This window comes from Colobus angolensis, unplaced genomic scaffold (genome assembly GCF_000951035.1).
Source record: "Colobus angolensis palliatus isolate OR3802 unplaced genomic scaffold, Cang.pa_1.0 Scaffold18, whole genome shotgun sequence".
In the NCBI taxonomy this organism is placed as follows: domain Eukaryota; kingdom Metazoa; phylum Chordata; class Mammalia; order Primates; family Cercopithecidae; genus Colobus; species Colobus angolensis.
The window spans coordinates 10,566,946-10,586,239 of NW_012114932.1; the positions used below are offsets into that span (position 1 = coordinate 10,566,946).

Consider the following 19,294-nt stretch of genomic DNA (forward strand, 5'->3'; position numbering starts at 1 on the left):
AGTGAGTGAAAATAAAGGTTTTTACTTCAAATTCTCATTTTATTTCCATGATATTTCTGCCTGGGCTCTGCCAAGGAAAACTGGCAGTGGGCAACAGATTATGCCAATGTATACTTTTTTCCCGAGTTTTTAATCTCTTTTCAGGTGACAAATAGTTTTCTCTTAGACCAGATTCACTTGATTTTTCACTTATTTAATTAAAAAATTAATTTACTGCTCAACAGTGATCCCGGAGTATGTGTATGCTCATCTTCATTGTTAAAACACTTGGAAAAAAAGACATGCCACATCATAAAAATCTGTATGCCAGGGTCTCAAAACAGACTGCTTCAGGATTAATGTCCGAATTGGGGGGTTAATTAGGATGGTCATAAGTGAGATCACTTAATTAATAGAACAACTTCCAGAAGAGGTGGGAGTGTAGTATAATGGTGGAGAGAAAGGAATTCAGAATGAGATACACCTGGATTCACATTCGAGATCTGTCACTCACCAGCTGAGTGCCAGTAAAGAAAGACATTTAAAGCCTCCCAGAATAGTGGCCATTGCTCACACTGTAGAGAGCGCTGGATTGCCTTACTTAATCCTGGCATGACCACTATGGATGCATGATTTTAGACAAATTAAGTCACCTCATTAAGATTAATCTTTTGATTTGTTCCTACTTCGCAGGGTCACTGCTGTGAGGTTTAAGAGAGATAATTTAATGTAAAATTTAGCATAATGCCTAAACACAAAAAGCTCATTGGGCATTTAATAATAATGCTAACCATTATTATTACTAATGTTGTGCTAAATGTGGCAGGACCTGAAAAATTACTAAACCTGATTTCAAGCCTGAGTTTCCACCTGTATAAAGTGGAGATTAAAATCCTGGTCCTCACAGGGTTGTTGTGACAAAACATGAGATATGGAGCACTGAGTGATTAGCATAATTATTGATGGCAATTATTCAGAATCATTGAGTGCTTGAGTGAGAGCTATCTGCATATTTGACGGTGAATGGTTCTCACAGTGTTTATTCCAACCACTATTTTCTTCTTGGTGGTCATGCTTTTAAAACATCTGAGGGCCATATTCTCAGCCTTGCTTTGTCTTGTCAATCTAAATACCTTTCCACAGGTACCCTTCACATTTTAACTTTCTTGGCTTCCAATTAAAGAGGCAAAGCCCAGCACTTTGACATTTACAATGAAGTATTTTCTAGGTAGAAGCCATCTGACCTTTAAAAAAGACATCTTTTGTAAATTCTTCTTTGTTAACCACCATTAGTGTCACCACTTTTCGATCCTTTCAGTCCTTCTTTCAGGATTTTGAAAAAGACTCGTAAATTGGATAGCTTTTCTAAAAGTGCAACTCTCTCAATTCTGAAGGTAATCTTAAAAGGGAATTAGGGACATGTGGGATCTTTACTAGCTCCATTAGTGCCAAACTTGCAAAGAGAAACTATCTTTAAGTCAAAATTGTCTCCTTGAGTGCATGGCCATTTTGACAAGAATAGTGCAAGGTAATGCAATCCCACTTTAAATTTAGAAGTTCTAAAGTTCACACTACACTGAAAAGTCATCAGTGAGTGGCACTGCCATGCTTACATTAGGGGAAAGAATTGGGAGCTGAAGTCTTGAACCGGGCAAAACATTTAACGTTCTGCAGGCAATATGATATGGACATACAGATAAAAAGAAGACCTGGATCTCCTTGTCCTTCGATTCTTTCATTTCCTGACTGTGTGACCATTATTCATAATAACCATGTGCAGTCTTGGCTTGTTCTGTTTTTGGTTTAGAATCCTTACCTGGGAGGGGAAGGAATGATACCTTGTTCCTGCCTTATAAGAATCAATGACACAGCAAGTTTGAACATTCCGGTGTATAGGGAGTAGACTGTTTAAATTTAGCAGCTCCTCTAGCTACTAGAATAAGAATTTAGTGATCTGAAGAATTTACATTCCACCAGCAGTTGATTGAGTTCTTATGATATGCAAGGCCCAACGGTGGACACAGAAATGAACTAAACATGATCTCTTTTCTTTACGGCAATGCTAGGTAGTCTCAAAAATCCTGTTGTGATATAAATGATTAGACTATAGGGTAGAAAATATCTGTAGCAAAAGGGCAGAGAAAATAAAATGGGGTCATGGAAGAGAGTGAGCTTATTCTTGGCTATGTGATAAAGGAAAGCTTCATGGAAAAGGTAATATTTGAGTTAGGTCTTATATGAGTAAATTTTGTACATGCAGAGAAGGGGATTATTATGCTGATGAAATAGTTTTAGAAAGAACCAATAGTTTTAAATAAAGGAGTAGAATGGGAAATAAGTCTACGAAGGTGGGGAGAATCCTCTCCAAAGGAGTACAAGATCCCAAGGCTTTGTATTTCATACTCAAAGGTTAGAAATGTATTTTATGGCTTTCCATCAGAATCACATATTGAGTTTTTGAAATTGCAAATGTCTGAGCAGGATCGTTCCCAACATTTGTGGGGCCTAGAGCAAGAGCATGAATGGAGGTCTACATACTATATGCGGAACTATTTCGAAGTGTTAAGGGAAGCTACACCCAAGACCTGGTCCTTGTTCCCATCCAAGGGACTGCTCTGGGACTAGGAGACTTAAGGAGCCCTGCTGTCCCTCAAGGCTGTCCTACACTAGGGGTCTCTGATTAACCAATCAGAGAACTTGGAACTTCAGCAGGGGGAACAGCATGGACCCTGGACTTAGCCTGGGGACTCGTAGGCAGGGCCTGCATCTGTCCCCATCAAGAATGGAAATGACTCAGTCCAGGTCTTGTGGTTACTGAAGAGAACATGTTCTCCTACCTCATGTTTTCCTTTTCTGGTTCCAGATTACCGGGAGTTCTAAGCACCAGCTGAAACTATACTCACCCACTCCACACCCCCTCCCCAAGCAGAGGGGATGGTGGAAGTACAGTTAGCCGGGGAACACAGTCTGCCTATATGTCCTCCCACTTCAGGGGCTATTGGGTGGCTATCTACAAACTAAGGCATCCCTTCTTTCTTTGATTTCACAGGACCCACACAGCCCCACCTCTCTCAATAAGGGAATTTCACTCTTTTATTGTCTGTCCCATTTGCCCAGATGATCCAGTTCAGCTGCTATGTTCCTTTCCACATTTTGTGAGCTCTCAATTGGTCATGAAACTTTAAAACATGAGGCTGAGAAAAAGAAAAATCTGTCTTTGCATGGCTGTTTTTGTGATGCTTGGAGACTCCTAAAGCCTGTGACCTTTCTTGGTCTGGTCTGAGGGTTGTGCTGTGTGTTAACCCAAGTCTAGAGCTACTGACCCAGAATGTCTTGGGGTTAGAATTGGAGATGGGGTCTCAGGATCTGTGCTAACAAGTTTCAGGGGGTGACTATAACACCCAGTTAGGGTTAAAATTACTGTTAACAAGGAATGAGGAGGTTTTTCTACTTAGTTTTTATTTCTCAGCAAGATGATATTTTAAAACTGCAAACTACTGCAAACTGCAGCAGAATGGAAGATGAACAGAAAGGTGGTGAGGCTAACAGGAGAGCCTCAAGAAATCACTGAGGAAATGAGACAAGGGCATGGATGAAACAGGGGTTATGTGGAGGTGAGGAGCTGGTTGGGAGAGGTCAACAGGAGATCCCATCAGAAGTGCCCAGTGCTCAGAGGGAGAGATGGAGTTGAGGATGACTCTGAGGTTTCCAGCTTGTTATGGGTCAAATTATGTCCCCCAAACAGATATGTTGAAGTCCTAACTCCTAGTACCTAAGAATACAACCCTATTTGATTATAGGGTCTTTGCCACTGCGATTAAGTTAAGAGAAGGTCACTGAGGGAAGGCCCTAAGCCAAGATGGCTGGGATTCTTATAAGGGGAGGGACACAACGGGAGGGCAGCCATGTGTCCACAGGGGCAGAGAGTGGAGTGATGCGGCTGTAAGCCAAGGAATGTCAAGGATTGCTGGCAAGCACTGGAAGATAAAAAGAGCAAGGAAGGCTCCTTCCCTACAGGTTTCAGAGAGAGCAGGGCCTTGCTGACACCCTCTTTTGGATGTGAGACAACACATTTCTGTTGTTTTAAGGCACGTCTTCATGGTACTTTGTTATGGCAGCCCTAGAGACCAAATACAGAGCTGTAAGGGCCTGCGCTGGTGTTGCCTCTCTCTGCACTGGGTCGTCAGTGAGGGCAAGCATTTCTCATAGAGAGCGCCTGCCTATGAACGTTCTCCACAACACAGACATCCTCTGCACCAGAAACAGAGCCCCATATTCAGTGTCCCTCTTTGTCATCTAGCGGCACAAACACAAGGTATTAATTCACTGAGGGTTTCAATTATCTGCTATATAAAAAGGCATAAACATAAAAGGTTTAAATTGTCTTTTATATAATAAGGCAGTTTCCAAAAATTCAATTAAGAATTTACATTCAGTTTTCCCATCCTTATGCTGACCATGTTTTAATTTTATTTTGAAAGCATTTTTGGTAATATTTTAAAGTGTTATCTTTCATCTAGTATCGTAAAAATTATTTAGAAAACCTATAGAAAATTTCATCTCTACAAGTAACATTTTTCAGATAGGAAATGATTGCAGCAAGGAACTGCCAAAGAGACAGCTGAAAAAAAAAATTGGGTCATGCATTCATCTCATTCTAGAACAGGCTACCAAGCAGTTCACTGCTCATTTTTGTCCTCTTCTGGTAAACAAGCTGCGTTAACAAGTTACTTTTAAAAAGCATACTAATTTCCCCAGTGAAATGCACAGGAAAGAATCCAGCGTTCCCTCCAGAGGACTCAAATAGTTGTTTGTTCTCAGAGCTCAGGTGTGGTAAAATAGCCATGGGCTAAAAGCACAGGCTGGATATTAGCCAGCAGGCTAGCGCTTCCGCTCCGCTCCTGATTTCTCACGTTGGTGCACAACTCATAGCTTGCCTGATGTGGGCGGGGTGGGGTGGGGGTGCGGGAAGACTCAGTTTTCAATTTCAATTTAATTACACAATCTATAGTGCCTAGTGGGAAGGATTTAGGGGCAAGATTAACACTCAGCAGTGCTCCATTTTGCCTTTCTTTCTGATAAAAAATGCTGTATTGATTATCTAAAGTGGGTTTTCAAAAATGTTTTTCAAGAGCCAAACTATTTTGGTGGCATAGTGATTTGATAAAGAAGGTGACTTTATTTCTTTACTTTTTGCCAGAGTTTATATAAACTAGAGGTATAAGATACCTTTTTGAATTGTATTGCCAGTGTATCATTCTTGAGAATGGAGAGCACTTCTCTACTTAGGAGAAGAATGAATAGAAATTTCATTGTAGGATTAGAAATATAAGCAATGACTGAACGAGATAATGATCTGTTCTGAGAATAACTACATAATTAAAATATTAAGACCTTTCCCTCTTCAGTTAAAATCTAAAGAATTTCACTCTCTTATTGAGACCGAAACCATTATAATTTTATCTGGCATCAGATCAATATTTAAGATTATGAGTAAATACGTGGCATTCTATTTTGGTGTCTACATATTTTGTTAGTTTTGCTAAATGTAAAAGAAGCAAAAACAGGAGATGAAAATCTACCCATCAGAAGTAACCTTAGTATATTTTTTGACCAACTGCTTTAGGTTGTTAATAAGGGAAACAGGTAAGTTGTTACATTTATAAGGAAAACAGGTCAAGTATTCCATATGATTTAAATAAATAAAAATAGCAGCAGTAAACTTTACTGGCTAACTGTTGCTGAGCCTCACCAAACCACTTGAGTACATACAAACAATTTAAAATACAATAATAAAGAAACTAAGGGCCTGTGCGGTGGCTCACGCCTGTAATCCCAGCAAGAGGCTGAGGCAGGTGGATCATGAGGTCAAGAGATCGAGACCATCCTGGCCAACATGGGGAAACCTGGTCTCTACTAGAAATACAAAAGTTAGCTGGGCGTGGTGGCACATGCCTGTAGTCACAGCTACTTGGGAGGCTGAGGCAGGAGAATCGCTTGAACCTGGGAGGTGGAGGTTGCAGTTAGCCGAGATTGTGGCACTGCATTCCAGCCTGGTGACAGAGCGAGACTCCATCTAAAAAAAAAAAAGAAAGAAACTATGTTCAAAAGGCAAATGAACTATTTGAAATGGCCAATTGATTTTGCTATTTCACAATGATGGCATTTTCAAGTATTAAGAGAGTTGCTACTAGAAGTCAACATGTACAATAGTACTCAAAAACAAAATGGCACCTGATTAAATTTTGGCTACTGAATTTGAAAAATAGTATATTAGCCAAATGGGTTGACAATTTTGAAAGCTTGATGAGTTACAGGGCATCTGGCACAGATTGGGTGAAACTAGAACTTTATTGGGATGGACTGACAATAGGAACTAAAATTGGAATTTCTTTTGGAGTGCACTTAGAAGGTTGAAAAATGCACTTTTAATTGGTATAAACGTAGATTTACCACCCTTCTCTTTCGTAAGGGTGAGTTGTAATTTATGCCATTGAAAGGAAAAAAGGAAGAAGATATGGAAATTTGTACCTATGGGTGAAACCCAAGCATATTTTCCCACAGGTCAATGTCTGCATTCTCTGAGTCTAGTGGCACAGGCAGGGTTTGGAGAAACTGTAGCTAAGCTGGCCTGGGGAAAAGTAGGTGGGGTGGGGCAAGATGTGCTTTTGGGGAAGGCCTCCCTTGGTTTGTTTGTGTGGCTGCAGGTCTCAAGCTCCTAAAACAGTTCTATAGAAGGACACCATCTACGTAGAAATACAAAAATAGATCAGTAAGAAGATGGGATAAGAAAACCGTGATGCAAACAGGAAGATGCTGGTCAACTGTGAGTAGAAACAAAAGACCAGAATGGAAGATCAACTTGTGGTGTATAGGGGGCCAGTTCTTAGCTGTTTGGGAGGCAGTGACTTTGAGCTGACTGAATGAAAACCTGAGAAAATCATGGAGAGTAACCTTAGTTAAGGGAAAAGCAGATGGAAATATCTATTTGCTGCCATGATAGTATCAATGCAGAGGTCACAATAAGGTCAGAGAGATACTTGCAAGTTAGAACTGGCAGAGTCTCATTAGTCTACTGTTTCCTGTTTGGGTAGGATGTGGTAGGGAAGGACTTGGCTTGGGAGAAGACAAAGAAAGTGCATGATCATCTACATATGACCAAATGTTTTTTCCCCCAGAACCAGTAACATATATATTGCTCATAACTAACAACTAACATTACCCACCGCCTTTTTTACATTTACACATGTTTAGTTATTAACATTTGAAACAAAATTCTATATTAGAGTTTATGAGAAGTGAGAGAATACCTGGTTGGTGATATGTTCCTGGATTTTTTCTGTACTCACTGAAAGAGAAAGCAAAAAGAATTTTTACATTAAAGCATGAAAATGAATAAAATGTGGTACTGATCCTGCTCTGTTTACAGTAAACACTTCCAAAGCGGTCGTGGACTCTCTGAGCAAGGATTTCTATCACAATGTGGACTTTTACAACCACTTCAATAACTGGCGGAAAAAAGTTAAAACCTAAATAAACTGTGTTAGGCAAAGATAACAGAAAATGGAATGGAAATCTAATAAGGGTGATACCAGCAGAATGTATTAAATTTTCGCAGAGAAATGATGAAGAGATGAAAAGTACTGAAGAGAAATTTGAACAACAGCCAGTCAAAACAAAGTTTTCCAAACAATAACAACCTATTGAAGTATAATACTAATACTAAGCTCTGAGAACCTTGAGAACCAGACAAGGAGATTTGAGGTGGCGGGGCAGAAGTGCTACTTCAAAAAACATTTCTTACATGGGGAGTGATAAAGGCCTTATTATACTTTGTTGCTATGGTATTGCCAGAGATTCAAGTACAAACCAACAGTTCTATAAATTGTATCTTGATCAGGATGAAAAACATTCACAGTAATACATGACAGGCAACCAAGGGGCATAAAAAATAAGGATTCTAATATAATATATTTCTCAGTCATTATGAAAATAGCCTGAAAGTGATCAATGTTATGTATGTCTTAAAAAGAGGAAAATAAAATCCTTAGTAATAATAAATAAAAAACCATGAGAAAAGAAAAGAAAGAAGACATTTAGTGGCATCACAGTTGTTACGTGTTTGTGAACACCTCAGTGTTCACAAACATTTTATTAAATGTATCTCTTTTAAAAAAATAAACTTTAATTTTAATTGAAATAACTGTTGAGTCACATGTAGTTGTAAGAAATAATGCAGAGAGATTTCTTGTACCTTTTACCCAGTTCCCCTAATGGTAACATCTTGAAAAGCTATAGTACAATGTTACAACCAGGGTGTTAATATTGATACAGTCAAAGTAAAGAGTATTTCCTTACCACAAGTATCTCCCTTTTTGTCCACTATAGCTACATCACTTCCCCTCCACCTGCATGCTCTCCTTAAACCCTGGTAACCACTAGTCTGTTTTCCATTTCTGTCATTTTGTCATTTCAAGAATGTTATACAAATGAATCATAAAGCATACAGCCTTTAAGGACTGGCTTTTTGCAAGTGGCGTACTTCTCTGGAGATTCATCCAGGTTGCTGTGTGTGTCAACATGGTGGGTTTCTTTTTATTTTTGATGTATTCTATGGTATGGATGTGCCAAAGTTTGTTTAGCCATTTACTCATTGAAGGATATCTTGGTAGTTTCTAAGTTTTTTTTTTGTTTGTTTGTTACTGATTTTTATTTTATTTTTTATTTTATTTTTTTTTATTATACTTTATGTGCATAACATGCAGGTTTGTTACATATGTATACTTGTGTTTCTAAGTTTTGACTATGATGAATAAAGCTGCTATAAACATTTGTGTACAGGTTATTATGTGAACATACATCTTCATTTCTCTGAAATAAATGTCCAGAAGTGACATTGCTGGGTTATATAATAGTTGTAGGTTTAATTGTTTGAGAAACTGCCAAACCGTTTTCAAAAAAAAAGATGTCTCAATTGAAACTTACTGGTCAAGAAGTCAACCAATAATAAGTATACTTAAACATTTTGTTAAGTATTCAGTACCAAGCTAGATGCCATATGAGATACAGTAGAAGTGTAAGAAGTATAGGGGAAATTGAATGATGATGTTCAGAGTGGGCTATTTGATGGTGTCATTGTTAGGAAATGTCTGATGCCTAGGGCCAGTCTTAGACTCACCAGATAATAAGAATCAATTTTCTTCATTTTTGCAAGGGCAATGCTCAATCAGATACTCTTGATATGTTTTAGATTTCTTTTGTCAGTTTATATGCAGAGTGTTTAAAGAAGAGACAACATGGTTTGTGGGAAAAGCTTGGCCTTTTAAATTACAGACCACTGGTGTTTAAATGTGGGCTCCCCAAGGAAGTGATGCTTCAGTCAAAGCCTGAAAGATGATAAAGGAGTCAATTTGACCAAAAAGAGGGGGAAGAACATTCAGGTAGAAGGAAGAACATGACAAGGGCCATGTGATAGGAGGGAGCATAGTGGATTCAAGGATAGAAAGGAGGCCAGCATGGCAGGTGTGGAGAGGTGAGCAGGGCATAGTGTGAGGGAAGCTACACAGGTAGGCAGGAAACCCTGCAAAGAATTCAGGTAAACCATTTTTGGGAAATGTAAGATCCTCTGAAGAGCAGTGGGAAATTGGCCATTAAGGGGATTCAGGCCAGTGCATGGGTAGTGACATCAGAATAGCATGCACGGCCTATGTCCTGAATGGTATTGCCTAGGTTTTCTTCTAGGGTTTATGGTTTTAGATCTTATGTTTAAGTCTTTAATCCATCTTGATTTAATATTTGTATAAGGTGTAAGGAAGGGGTCCAGTTTCTGTTTTCTGCATACGGCTAGCCAGTTTTCCCAACACTATTTATTAAACAGGGAATCCTTTCCCCATTGCTTTTTTTTGTCAGGTTTGTCAAAGATCAGATGGTTGTAGATGTGTGGTGTTATTTCTGAGGGCTCTGTTATGTTCCATGGGTCTATATATCTGTTTTGGTACCAGTATCATGCTGTTTTGGTTACTGTAGCCTTGTAGTGCAGTTGGAAGTCAGGTAGCACGATGTCTCCAGCTTTGTTCTTTTTGCTTAGGATTGTCTTGGCTATACGGGCTCTTTTTTGGTTCCATATGAAATTTAAAGTAGTTTTTTTCTAATTCTGTGAAGAAAGTCAATGGTAGTTTGATGGGGATAGCATTGAATCTATAAATTACTTTGGGCAGTATGGCCATTTTCATGATATTGATTCTTCCTATCAATGGGCATGGAATGTTTTTCCATTTGTTCATGTCCTCTCGTATTTCCTTGAGCAGTGGTTTGCAGTTCTCCTTGAAGAGGTCCTTCACATCCCTTATAAGTTGTATGCCTAGGTGTTTTATTTTCTTTGTAGCAGTTGTGAATGGGAGTTCACTCATGATTTGGCTCTCTGTCTATTATTGGTGTATAGGGATGCTTGTGAATTCATGACTAAAGCACCAAAAGCAATGGCAACAAAAGCCAAAATTGAAAAATGGGACCTAATTAAACTAAAGAGCTTCTGCACAGTAAAAGAAACTATCACCAGAGTGAACTAGAGAACAGGAGAAAATGTTTGCAATCTATCCATCTGACAAAGGGCTAATATCTAAAATCTACAAAGCACTTAAACAAATGTATAAGAAAAAAAATCCCATCAAAAAGTGGGCAAAGGATATGAACAGACACTTTTTGAAGACATTTATGCAGCCAGCAAACATATGAGAAAAGCTCATCATCACTGGTCATTAGAGAAATGCAAATCAAAACCACAATGAGATACCATCTCACGCCAGTTAGAATGGCACTCATTAAAAAGTCAGGAAACAACAGATGCTGGTGAGGATGTGAAGAAATAGAAACGCTTTTACATTGTCGATGGGAGTGTAAATTAGTTCAACCATTGTGGAAGACAGTGTGGCAACTCCTCAAAGACCTAGAACCAGAAATACCATTTAAGTCAGCAATCCCATTACTGGATATATCCCCAAAGGATCATAAATCATTCTACTATAAAGACACATGCACACGTATGTTTATTGCAGCACTGTTCACAATAGCAAAGACTTGGAACCAACCTAAATGCCCATCAATGATAGACTGGAAAAATAAAATGTGGCACATATACACCATGGAATACTATGCAGTCATAAAAAAGGATGAGTTCATGTCTTTTGCAGGGACATGGATGAAGCTGGAAACCATCACTCTCAGCAAACTAACACAGAAACAGAAAACCAAACACCACATATTCTCACTTATAAGTGGGAGTTGAACAGTGAGAACACATGGGCACAGGGAGGGGAACATCACACACTGAGGCCTGTCAGGGAGTGGGGGAATAGGGGAGGGATAGCATTAGGAGAAATATCTAATGTAGATGATGGGTTGATGGGTGCAGCAAACCACCATGACATATGTATAGCTGTGTAACAAACCTGCATGTTCTGCACATGTATCCCAGAACTTAAAGTTAAAAAAATATATATCATGCACAGATTTGCATTTTTAAAAGACCACTCAACTCTGGTTGGCAACTGAAACACCAACTCCTTAGGGTGTCAGGGGTGGCAGCACCATTACAAAACCTTAGTTTTGTTTCCTTTGGGACCAAGGGAAAGCTGCAGAAATTGAAGAGACAAATAAGAGCCAAACAGTAAAATATGCACACCCTAATGATGCAGCAGCCTACTCAACTCTAGAAAATGGACTAAATGACAGCCGGTATCTAACAGCAGCTCTGACAATTACTAGGTGTTTGAACTGGGGCTAGTTACTTTAATGCTCTGACTTGTTTGCCTATCTGTAGCAAAGGATTAACAATATCCACCCACTCTCAGATTTGTGAGGATTGAATGAAACAAGAATGAATTTTGCAGATAAAGGATAAGAGAAGGGCACTCCAGTTAGTTGGGGCAGAACGAGTAAAGAAATCTCAGAGGCAGGCAAGAGTAGGGTGTGTGGGGGTGAATTGTGAGAAGTTCTGAGTGGCTTATGTAATACACGCATACACTTTAGCAGGTGCGGAGATGGAATGTGGGAAGAGGGAAGGAGGACAGCCTTGGGAGGTTGTGATTTGGGATGATATTGGAGGCTTTGCAGGCAGAAGGAGGCCAGCAAAGGTCTTTCAGATGAGGATGAGGTGGCCAAAGCAGTTCTTGGGAAAGATGAGTTGAGTGGTGGTATGGAGATGGGTTTAAGGGGTAGTAGAGGCGGGTGGTGAAGACAGCAATGAGCATGTGCTGTGTCCAGACAGGAGGGGTGAGGGCTTGAGCCCAGGCAGTGAGAATGGGAAGGGAGGGATGCCAGGAGCAGGTGGCATTTCTGAGGTAGGTTCTGGAGATTGATTGAATGTGGGAAAAACAGGAGCAGGAAGCAAGGGCAACCCTCAGGTTTTTATTAGGGAATCTGGCAGATGATAGCATTATTAAAGATACAATGAGAACACAGCAAGACCTCATCTCTAATTTTTTTTAATTAGCTGGGTGTGGTTGCATGTGCCTGTAGTCCCAGCTACTCAAGAGACTGAGGTGGGAGGAGTGCTTGAGCCCTCGAGTTCAAGACCAGTCTTGGAAACATAGCGAGACCCGGTCTGAAAAATAAATAAATAAATAAGATGCAATGGGAGAAGGAAAAAAAATGAAGAAGAAGTTAATAAGTGAGGCTTGTGCCTATAATAAAGAGGAAGATATCTGTAGGTTACAGAAGCTGACATGACAATTATGGCAGATTGAATAATGGTCCCCAACATGTCCACATCCTGATCAGCCTGTGGATACGGGACATTTCAGGACAAAGCGACTTTGCAGATGTGGTTCAGTTAAGGATCTGGGGATGGGAAGCTTATCTGGACACATCCAGTGTAATCATAAGAATCCTTATAATAAAGGGGCAGGAGAGTTTACAGCAGAGAGAAGGCAAGGTGGCAGTAGCAGCAGGGGTTGGAGTGATGCCATTGCTGAAGGGGGCTATGAGCCAAGGTCTGTGGGCAACCTCTGGAAGCTGGAAAAGGGAAGGACATGGATGACTCCTAGAGCCCCGCAAAGGAACACAGCCTTGCTGATACCCTGATTTTAGTCTGATGAGGCCCATCTGAACTCTGGCCTTTAGAATGGTAAGATGCACAAATTTGTTTTGTTTTAAGCCACAAAGCTTTTGGTAATTTGTTACAGCAGCAAAAGGAAATGAATTCAGACAAGTTCTCATGCTTTTTCTCAGCTGTTCCTCAAGGGACAGGGAGGAAGCACACTGCTGCTGAGGAACTGCTGTGTCCTGGGCCAAGGCAACATGCCCCACAGACATTATTACGTCCTTGGAACTACCCTGAAAAGTAGAGACTATTCCTTCTATGTTTTTAAAGATTATGTGACCAGGGCTCAAATACATGCAGAAACTTGTCCAAATTTTCATAGTCTATGGGTGAAAGGGAGGCCAGCATTCTAAGGAACAACGTAGCTACTCTTAAGACATAGAAAAGCAAACTTTCATTATGCAAAAAAGACACATGAACACGCAGGTTTACAGCAGCACAATTCACAATTGCAAAAATGTAGAACTAACCTAAATGCCCATCAACCAATAAGTGGATAAAGAAAATGTGGTATATATACACCATGGAATACTACTCAGCCATAAAATGGAACGAAACAATGGCATTTGCAACAACTTGGATGGAGCTAGAGGCCATTATCCTAAGTGAAGTAACTCAGGAATGGAAAACCAAATATCACATGTTCTCATTTATAAGTGGGAGCTAAGCTATGGGGACACAAAGGTGTAAGAATGATGTAATGGACTTTAGGGACTCAGGGGGAAGAGTTGAAGAGGGGTGAGGGATTAAAGACTACAATGGGGTAGCTTGTACACTGCTGAGGTGATGAGTACACCAAAATCTCAGAATTACGACTAAAGAACTTATCCATGTTACCAAGAACCACCTGTTCTGCAAAACTTATTGAAACAAATTTTTTTTAAAGCTGACTTTCAGGATAAAACTAGTCTTTTTTGTCTCATATTTCAGTCTTGTCCCTCCAGCTTTTGGTTAGAGGATTAGAAGGGGAAAAAATAAAAACATTTGACAAGGTTGTCTGACTGGCAGATTAAGTGGAGAATTCTCCCAGATTTCTTAAATTTTAATCTCATTATGTCTTCACAAAACAAAGCAGAATAAACTGCAGAGGGAGGTTATGGACATTGTTGGCTCATCTTATGATGAAGTTGGTGTTGAGACACTTCTGTCGCATTCATGAGCTTCAGGAATAACATTTGTAGAAACAGCCTCAACCCACCATCATCAACATGGGTGGGGAAAGACCTATTTCTCTAAGATTTATAATTCCAGGACAACTGCCTCAAATTCTCCAAACTCTGCAGTAAGACTCACTAATTCTTCTCATTGTAAGTTGTTTGATTAATCACCTCAAACTGACTAAAACTCTAGGGAAAGTTCTTTTGCTGCCTAAACAGTTTAAAGCAGTGGTTCTGAACCTCTTTTAGGTAACAGGCTCCTTTGAGAAACTAAGAGCAGCTATGATTCTGCATTTCAGAAAAATGCCAACACACAGAAAACATGGAAAATGGCACGAGGCTAATAGACCTTCTGTAGCCGTGCATAGATCTGCAAGAATCTATCTGTAGCTCAAAGTCTTTTTTTTTTTTTTTGTCAAAGGGATTTGGAAAATACTTCTTTTCTAGGTATCTCAGTAGGAACTTTACTCTCTCAAACCATAAATTTGTAGTGCCTTACATAAGAAATTACAATTAAATCAACACAAATCTTTTGTTTTAATAAATAAAGCATATTCATGGCTTAGATTTTAAAATCTCATTTATAGATGAGGGAAATTTCTAGGCCCAGACAGTAACAGTGAAGCTACTACTGCTGGAAGGAATGATGTGCCACGTGTGTCTTAAACCTCAAGAGCGGAGACTTCAGGGCAGAGAACACCACACGCATCACCTCCAGACTAGGTTGCTGGGAGCCAGAGCATCCTCTAGGCAGGACACTTGGTGAAGTGCATGCAGCCACCATCTGCTCCCATCACCGAATGCTGCAGAACCAACTGGAGCTGTGCTACTTTGAGATAAACTAGAGGTGGGCTCCTGATCGTATTACATGAGACTCTCTCCCATTGTTAGTAATTAGGCAAGGACATTAGTGACAGAGGGGCATCCACTAATAAAGACAGAGCAATACTGGAACAGCAAAGAGGAAGCCACTTAGACATTCTTGTTTCTTCAAATATCAGAAGCTTCCACGTCACAGCAGTGGAATTGGGAGGTGAAGTCATAGCAGGAGAGCTAGGGATGGACTTCACCTCCCAAAAGCTTAGTCCACAAACTTCCTGTTGGCATTTGCACCAAACAAGGCTCCCTGGACTTCTGGCATCATCTGCTGGCCTGAGAGCCAGTCGGCTTTCCAGCGTGTTGGAAACCTTTACTTCACAATCCCCATTGTGGATCTCAACTCCACCAACTATGTCCTCAGGCAGGTAGGACTCTTGAGCAGTTGGGACCTCAACAATTTATCTATGTCCTCAGGCAGGTAGGACTCTTGAGCAATTGGGACCTCAACAATTTTTTATGGTGGGGATTTTGTACATAGAGACTGCCTTTGCACCATAGCTTTTACTTCCTGCAATGAACAGTCACTTGGGGCTCTGACAATTGGTATAAACTCTGGAGGACCAGTCCATCCAGCAGCACTTCATACCTGGGTGTATCTTTTACCACCTTGTGAAAGTTTATTTTGAACCATAGGCTCTAATGTGTGAAATAATTTCTTGGATGTAGGCTTCTCTGGGTAAGTTACTAGTCCCTCAAAACTACAGACTCATTAGATGTGTAGTCATTTTCTCTAACTTAACTAAAAATGTAAGTTTAATGTCTTATACTACAGTGTATTCATTCCAAAAAATATAATACCTTCACTGTGTCAGATACCTCCTAAGTGCTGGGCATGCAAAGATGATACAGCAGGGTGCTTGCCCTCAAAGAGGTGAGGGTCAGGTGGCAGAGAGAGATAAGTGAAGATAAACTGTAGTGCCTCCTGAGAAGTGTTTTCATAGAGTTATGGATAACAAGCTGTGGGCACACAGAGGGGAACAACCAATATGATTGGTCTTGGGGAGCGAGTAGGTTTCCAAGAGGTATGCTGCCATTAATCACTGCTATACTCCCTTTTAACTCATGCAGAAATATGTCATGAACAACCAGGGACCATGATTTTAATTGATTTATTGTTAGCCTTTTACCTCATGGAGTTCAAGAATATCTCTTGGATATGGATATCTAAGTATCCGTATTGTACTATCTATTGGATATCTCTTTTGCATGTTTGAGCAAATTCTAGAGATATGGTGAGTTTAAGAACTTAAAAATAAGTTCAGAGATAGGACCTGTCTTGGTAACAGGAATCAGAATAATTAGAAAGTGGAATTTGAATTAGGTCTTCAAAAGTGGATAGAAGTTGGGAAGAATGATGGTGATGACTCCCCTAACTAGGGGAGAGGGTTTAGAGGGAAACAGCCTTGCCCAGGCAGGTCTGGGTCAATTGCTTTATGTTTAAAGCAGTAGACAATTTGGGGGGCAATTATGATTTTTTTCAGCAGAGGTGGGTTATAAAGGAAGATTAAACTGGTAAATAAATTGTTCAGAGTAGGGGGAGAAGTTGGAGAATATCTAGGAGGCATTGGTGGGGTGCATAAACTAAGTGATGGCTTGGGGCCTAGACAAGGGAGGTAGAAATGAGAAGGAAGATGAAGAAAATCAAAGACAGCCTGTTGAAGTAACGTTTGAGAGAAATTGGTAACAAATGAATACAGGGAATAAAGATTAGAAAGAGTTGTACCTGACTTTATTTATTCATTTATTCCAACAAATACTGTTTGATCAGCTGCTAGGTGTCATATATAGATGGGTACTAAGTTCTGGAGACTCAACTGTGAACAAGACCATTGCTCCCAATTAGCCTGGTCCTTTCTCTCAAAGAACTGGTTGGCTCTGTTCCCCACTTTCCGTGACATTGTCTCTTCCTGTACTATAACCTACATTTAGCATGACCCCTTCTGTAGGGGTGCTTGAACTGTTTTGAAGGTGCCACATGTGAAGTCTTGAAATTGGGCAAGGAAAAGAAGATGAGATTATGAATCTATTCCTGTTTCCTGGGGTGTAAATATGCTCATTATATATCTGCACATGTAGAGTAATTTCATATTCCAGAACTGTGGTGTTCTGGAGTATCACATCCCTCCTTTTTCCCCATCAAAGAGTATTTTAAGAAGGAACCTGAGAATTTGGGAAAGAGGTCCAGTATGGTGATCTGAAACAGGGCAGATTTGGTCATTCAGTAAACTGGGGCCCTGTCCTTACCTCTCAAACAAGCACAGAAAGGTAGCCATTGCTTATGAAAAGGCACAGGACCAGGAGATAGCTCAAGGGGCCAATGACAGGGTGGGGAACAGGGACTCAAAGAAGTTCATGGGTAGCAGGACAGTGTCTCAGCATCTTCAGAATATATCTACAATGCATGCTGTCTAACCACAGCCCCCAATTTGTTGAGCTCATCAACATCTCTCCCCTGGATTATGATGTTAGCTTTCTGGGGTCTTCCAGATGCCACTCTGGCTCTCTCCAAGTTCCTTTCTACATCTTGCAGGCCTTGCACCATCTGTTTCTTGCCCACCACCTCTGCAACCTCACCTTGCTGTCTGTTTCCCTTCCTTTCTACCCTCCATCTACTCTGGTCTTATGTTCATTTCTGGTCCTTTTTGGCCTCTGGTCTTTTGCACATGCTGTTGTCTTGTTTCTTTCATATTTTTCAAGTCTCACTTTAATATTAAGATCTCAGGAGTTCTTCCCTGGTCACCCCATCTCTTCTTGTGATTCCTGATCTCAACCTATTATTTGTTTCTTTCCATAGAACTTACCACTACTTGCAATTATTTTCTTTGTAGGTCTGGTTACTTTTTTGCTTGTTTTCTATTCTATAATATACGCTTCTTGAGGCCAGGGACTACAGTCATTTTGTTTATTGTACCCTAAGGACCCAGCTCAGTGATACTGAGACCACTATCAGTGATTCCATAAATATATGCATTGAACACCTAGAGTGTTCAATATATATATTGATCTCAGTGAGTGAAGTCTTGCACTATCCTCCAACATATTGAGGGCAGCTGCTTCTGGCCCTGTTTTGCTCATGAAAGAAAAGGTGCTTGGGTTAAAAATCATTAGATGGATGATATTAGGGCTTGAGTTTGGCTGCTGATGAATTCTGGACCATATCAAATGCTTTGTTTGCAATAGCAGCCCTTTTTATATTCATTCCCAGTTGACTTTCTAATATGTTTAAGCATCTCAATAACAGTAATTATACCAAAATTCTGTTGTTGTTGTTTTTAATTTTACACATCTATAGCATCATAGTTCTGTATTAGGGATATAGTGTACTCCAAATTATGGGAACTGAAGTGAAAGACTGAGAGTTAATTCTAGATAACTTACAAGATTATGATTTGCAATTTTCCTGATAATTAACCACAATATACTTGTCCTTTTAGTTTGAATTTACCCAAATTTCTACCATTTTTCCACTAAACTATTTACTAAAATTGTTTGGGCACAGCTATGGTAAATATACACACTTTCTTTTAATTGCTTTGTGCAGTGTGTGTAGCAAGGAAGCCTTGGGTAGGCTGGACAACACAAGTGCAGGTTGAACTTGAGAGCCCAGGCACTGGAGAAGAACCCAAGACACAAACTTGGGGTGTGTTTGGGGATGACAAGACAGGCTAGATACAAGTTTCCTTGGCAAAAGGTCAGAGGGAGTCCAGCATTCGTGACATCTGTCCAAATAAGGAAGAGACAGGTGACTACTGGTGGTAAGGAACACATCCATGCTTTGGAGGGACTTGGGTACCACGTCATGTACAACTCAGGCAAGAAGGCAGGAGCTCAGCTGCTGGGGGACTGAAGGATAAAGCAAGGACTGATTTAGAAGGTAACAGGGCAGTCTTCCAGTGACTGATGTTAGGCAGTCAGTTGAGGATCAGGCAGACTCAGGAGCCACATAGTTCATTTCTGTGAGTTAGAGCCATTTAAATATGAGAAAAAAATTACCTCTTCCCTTGAGCTAGTAAAATTCCAATAAATTAAAATATATAATTATAGGGCCAGGTGTGGTGGCTCGCACCTGTAATCCCAGAACTTTGGGAGGCTGAGGTGGGTGAATCACGAGGTCAGGAGTTCAAGACCAGCCTGGCCAACATGGTGAAACCCTGTCTCTACCAAAAACACAAAAATTAGC

At 40.2% G+C, this 19,294-nt stretch overlaps 1 protein-coding gene and 1 long non-coding RNA gene across 3 annotated transcripts in view; one reads left to right on the plus strand and one right to left on the minus strand.

Annotated features, from left to right (window-relative positions):
• Positions 1–19,294, plus strand: part of LOC105509798 — a 342,021-nt gene that overhangs the window by 82,799 nt on the left and 239,928 nt on the right. The gene's annotated exons all lie outside the window — the stretch shown is intronic.
• CHST9 (carbohydrate (N-acetylgalactosamine 4-0) sulfotransferase 9) overlaps positions 1–19,294 on the minus strand; it is a 278,761-nt gene that overhangs the window by 26,851 nt on the left and 232,616 nt on the right. The window contains exon 5 of one of the 2 annotated variants that reach the window (XM_011939292.1): positions 7,290–7,327. The exons of the other annotated variant lie outside the window; for it this stretch is intronic. Within the exon in view, the coding sequence (XP_011794682.1) occupies positions 7,290–7,327 (38 nt within the window). The remainder of the gene's footprint in view (positions 1–7,289; positions 7,328–19,294) is intronic. 2 annotated transcript variants of the gene reach the window in all.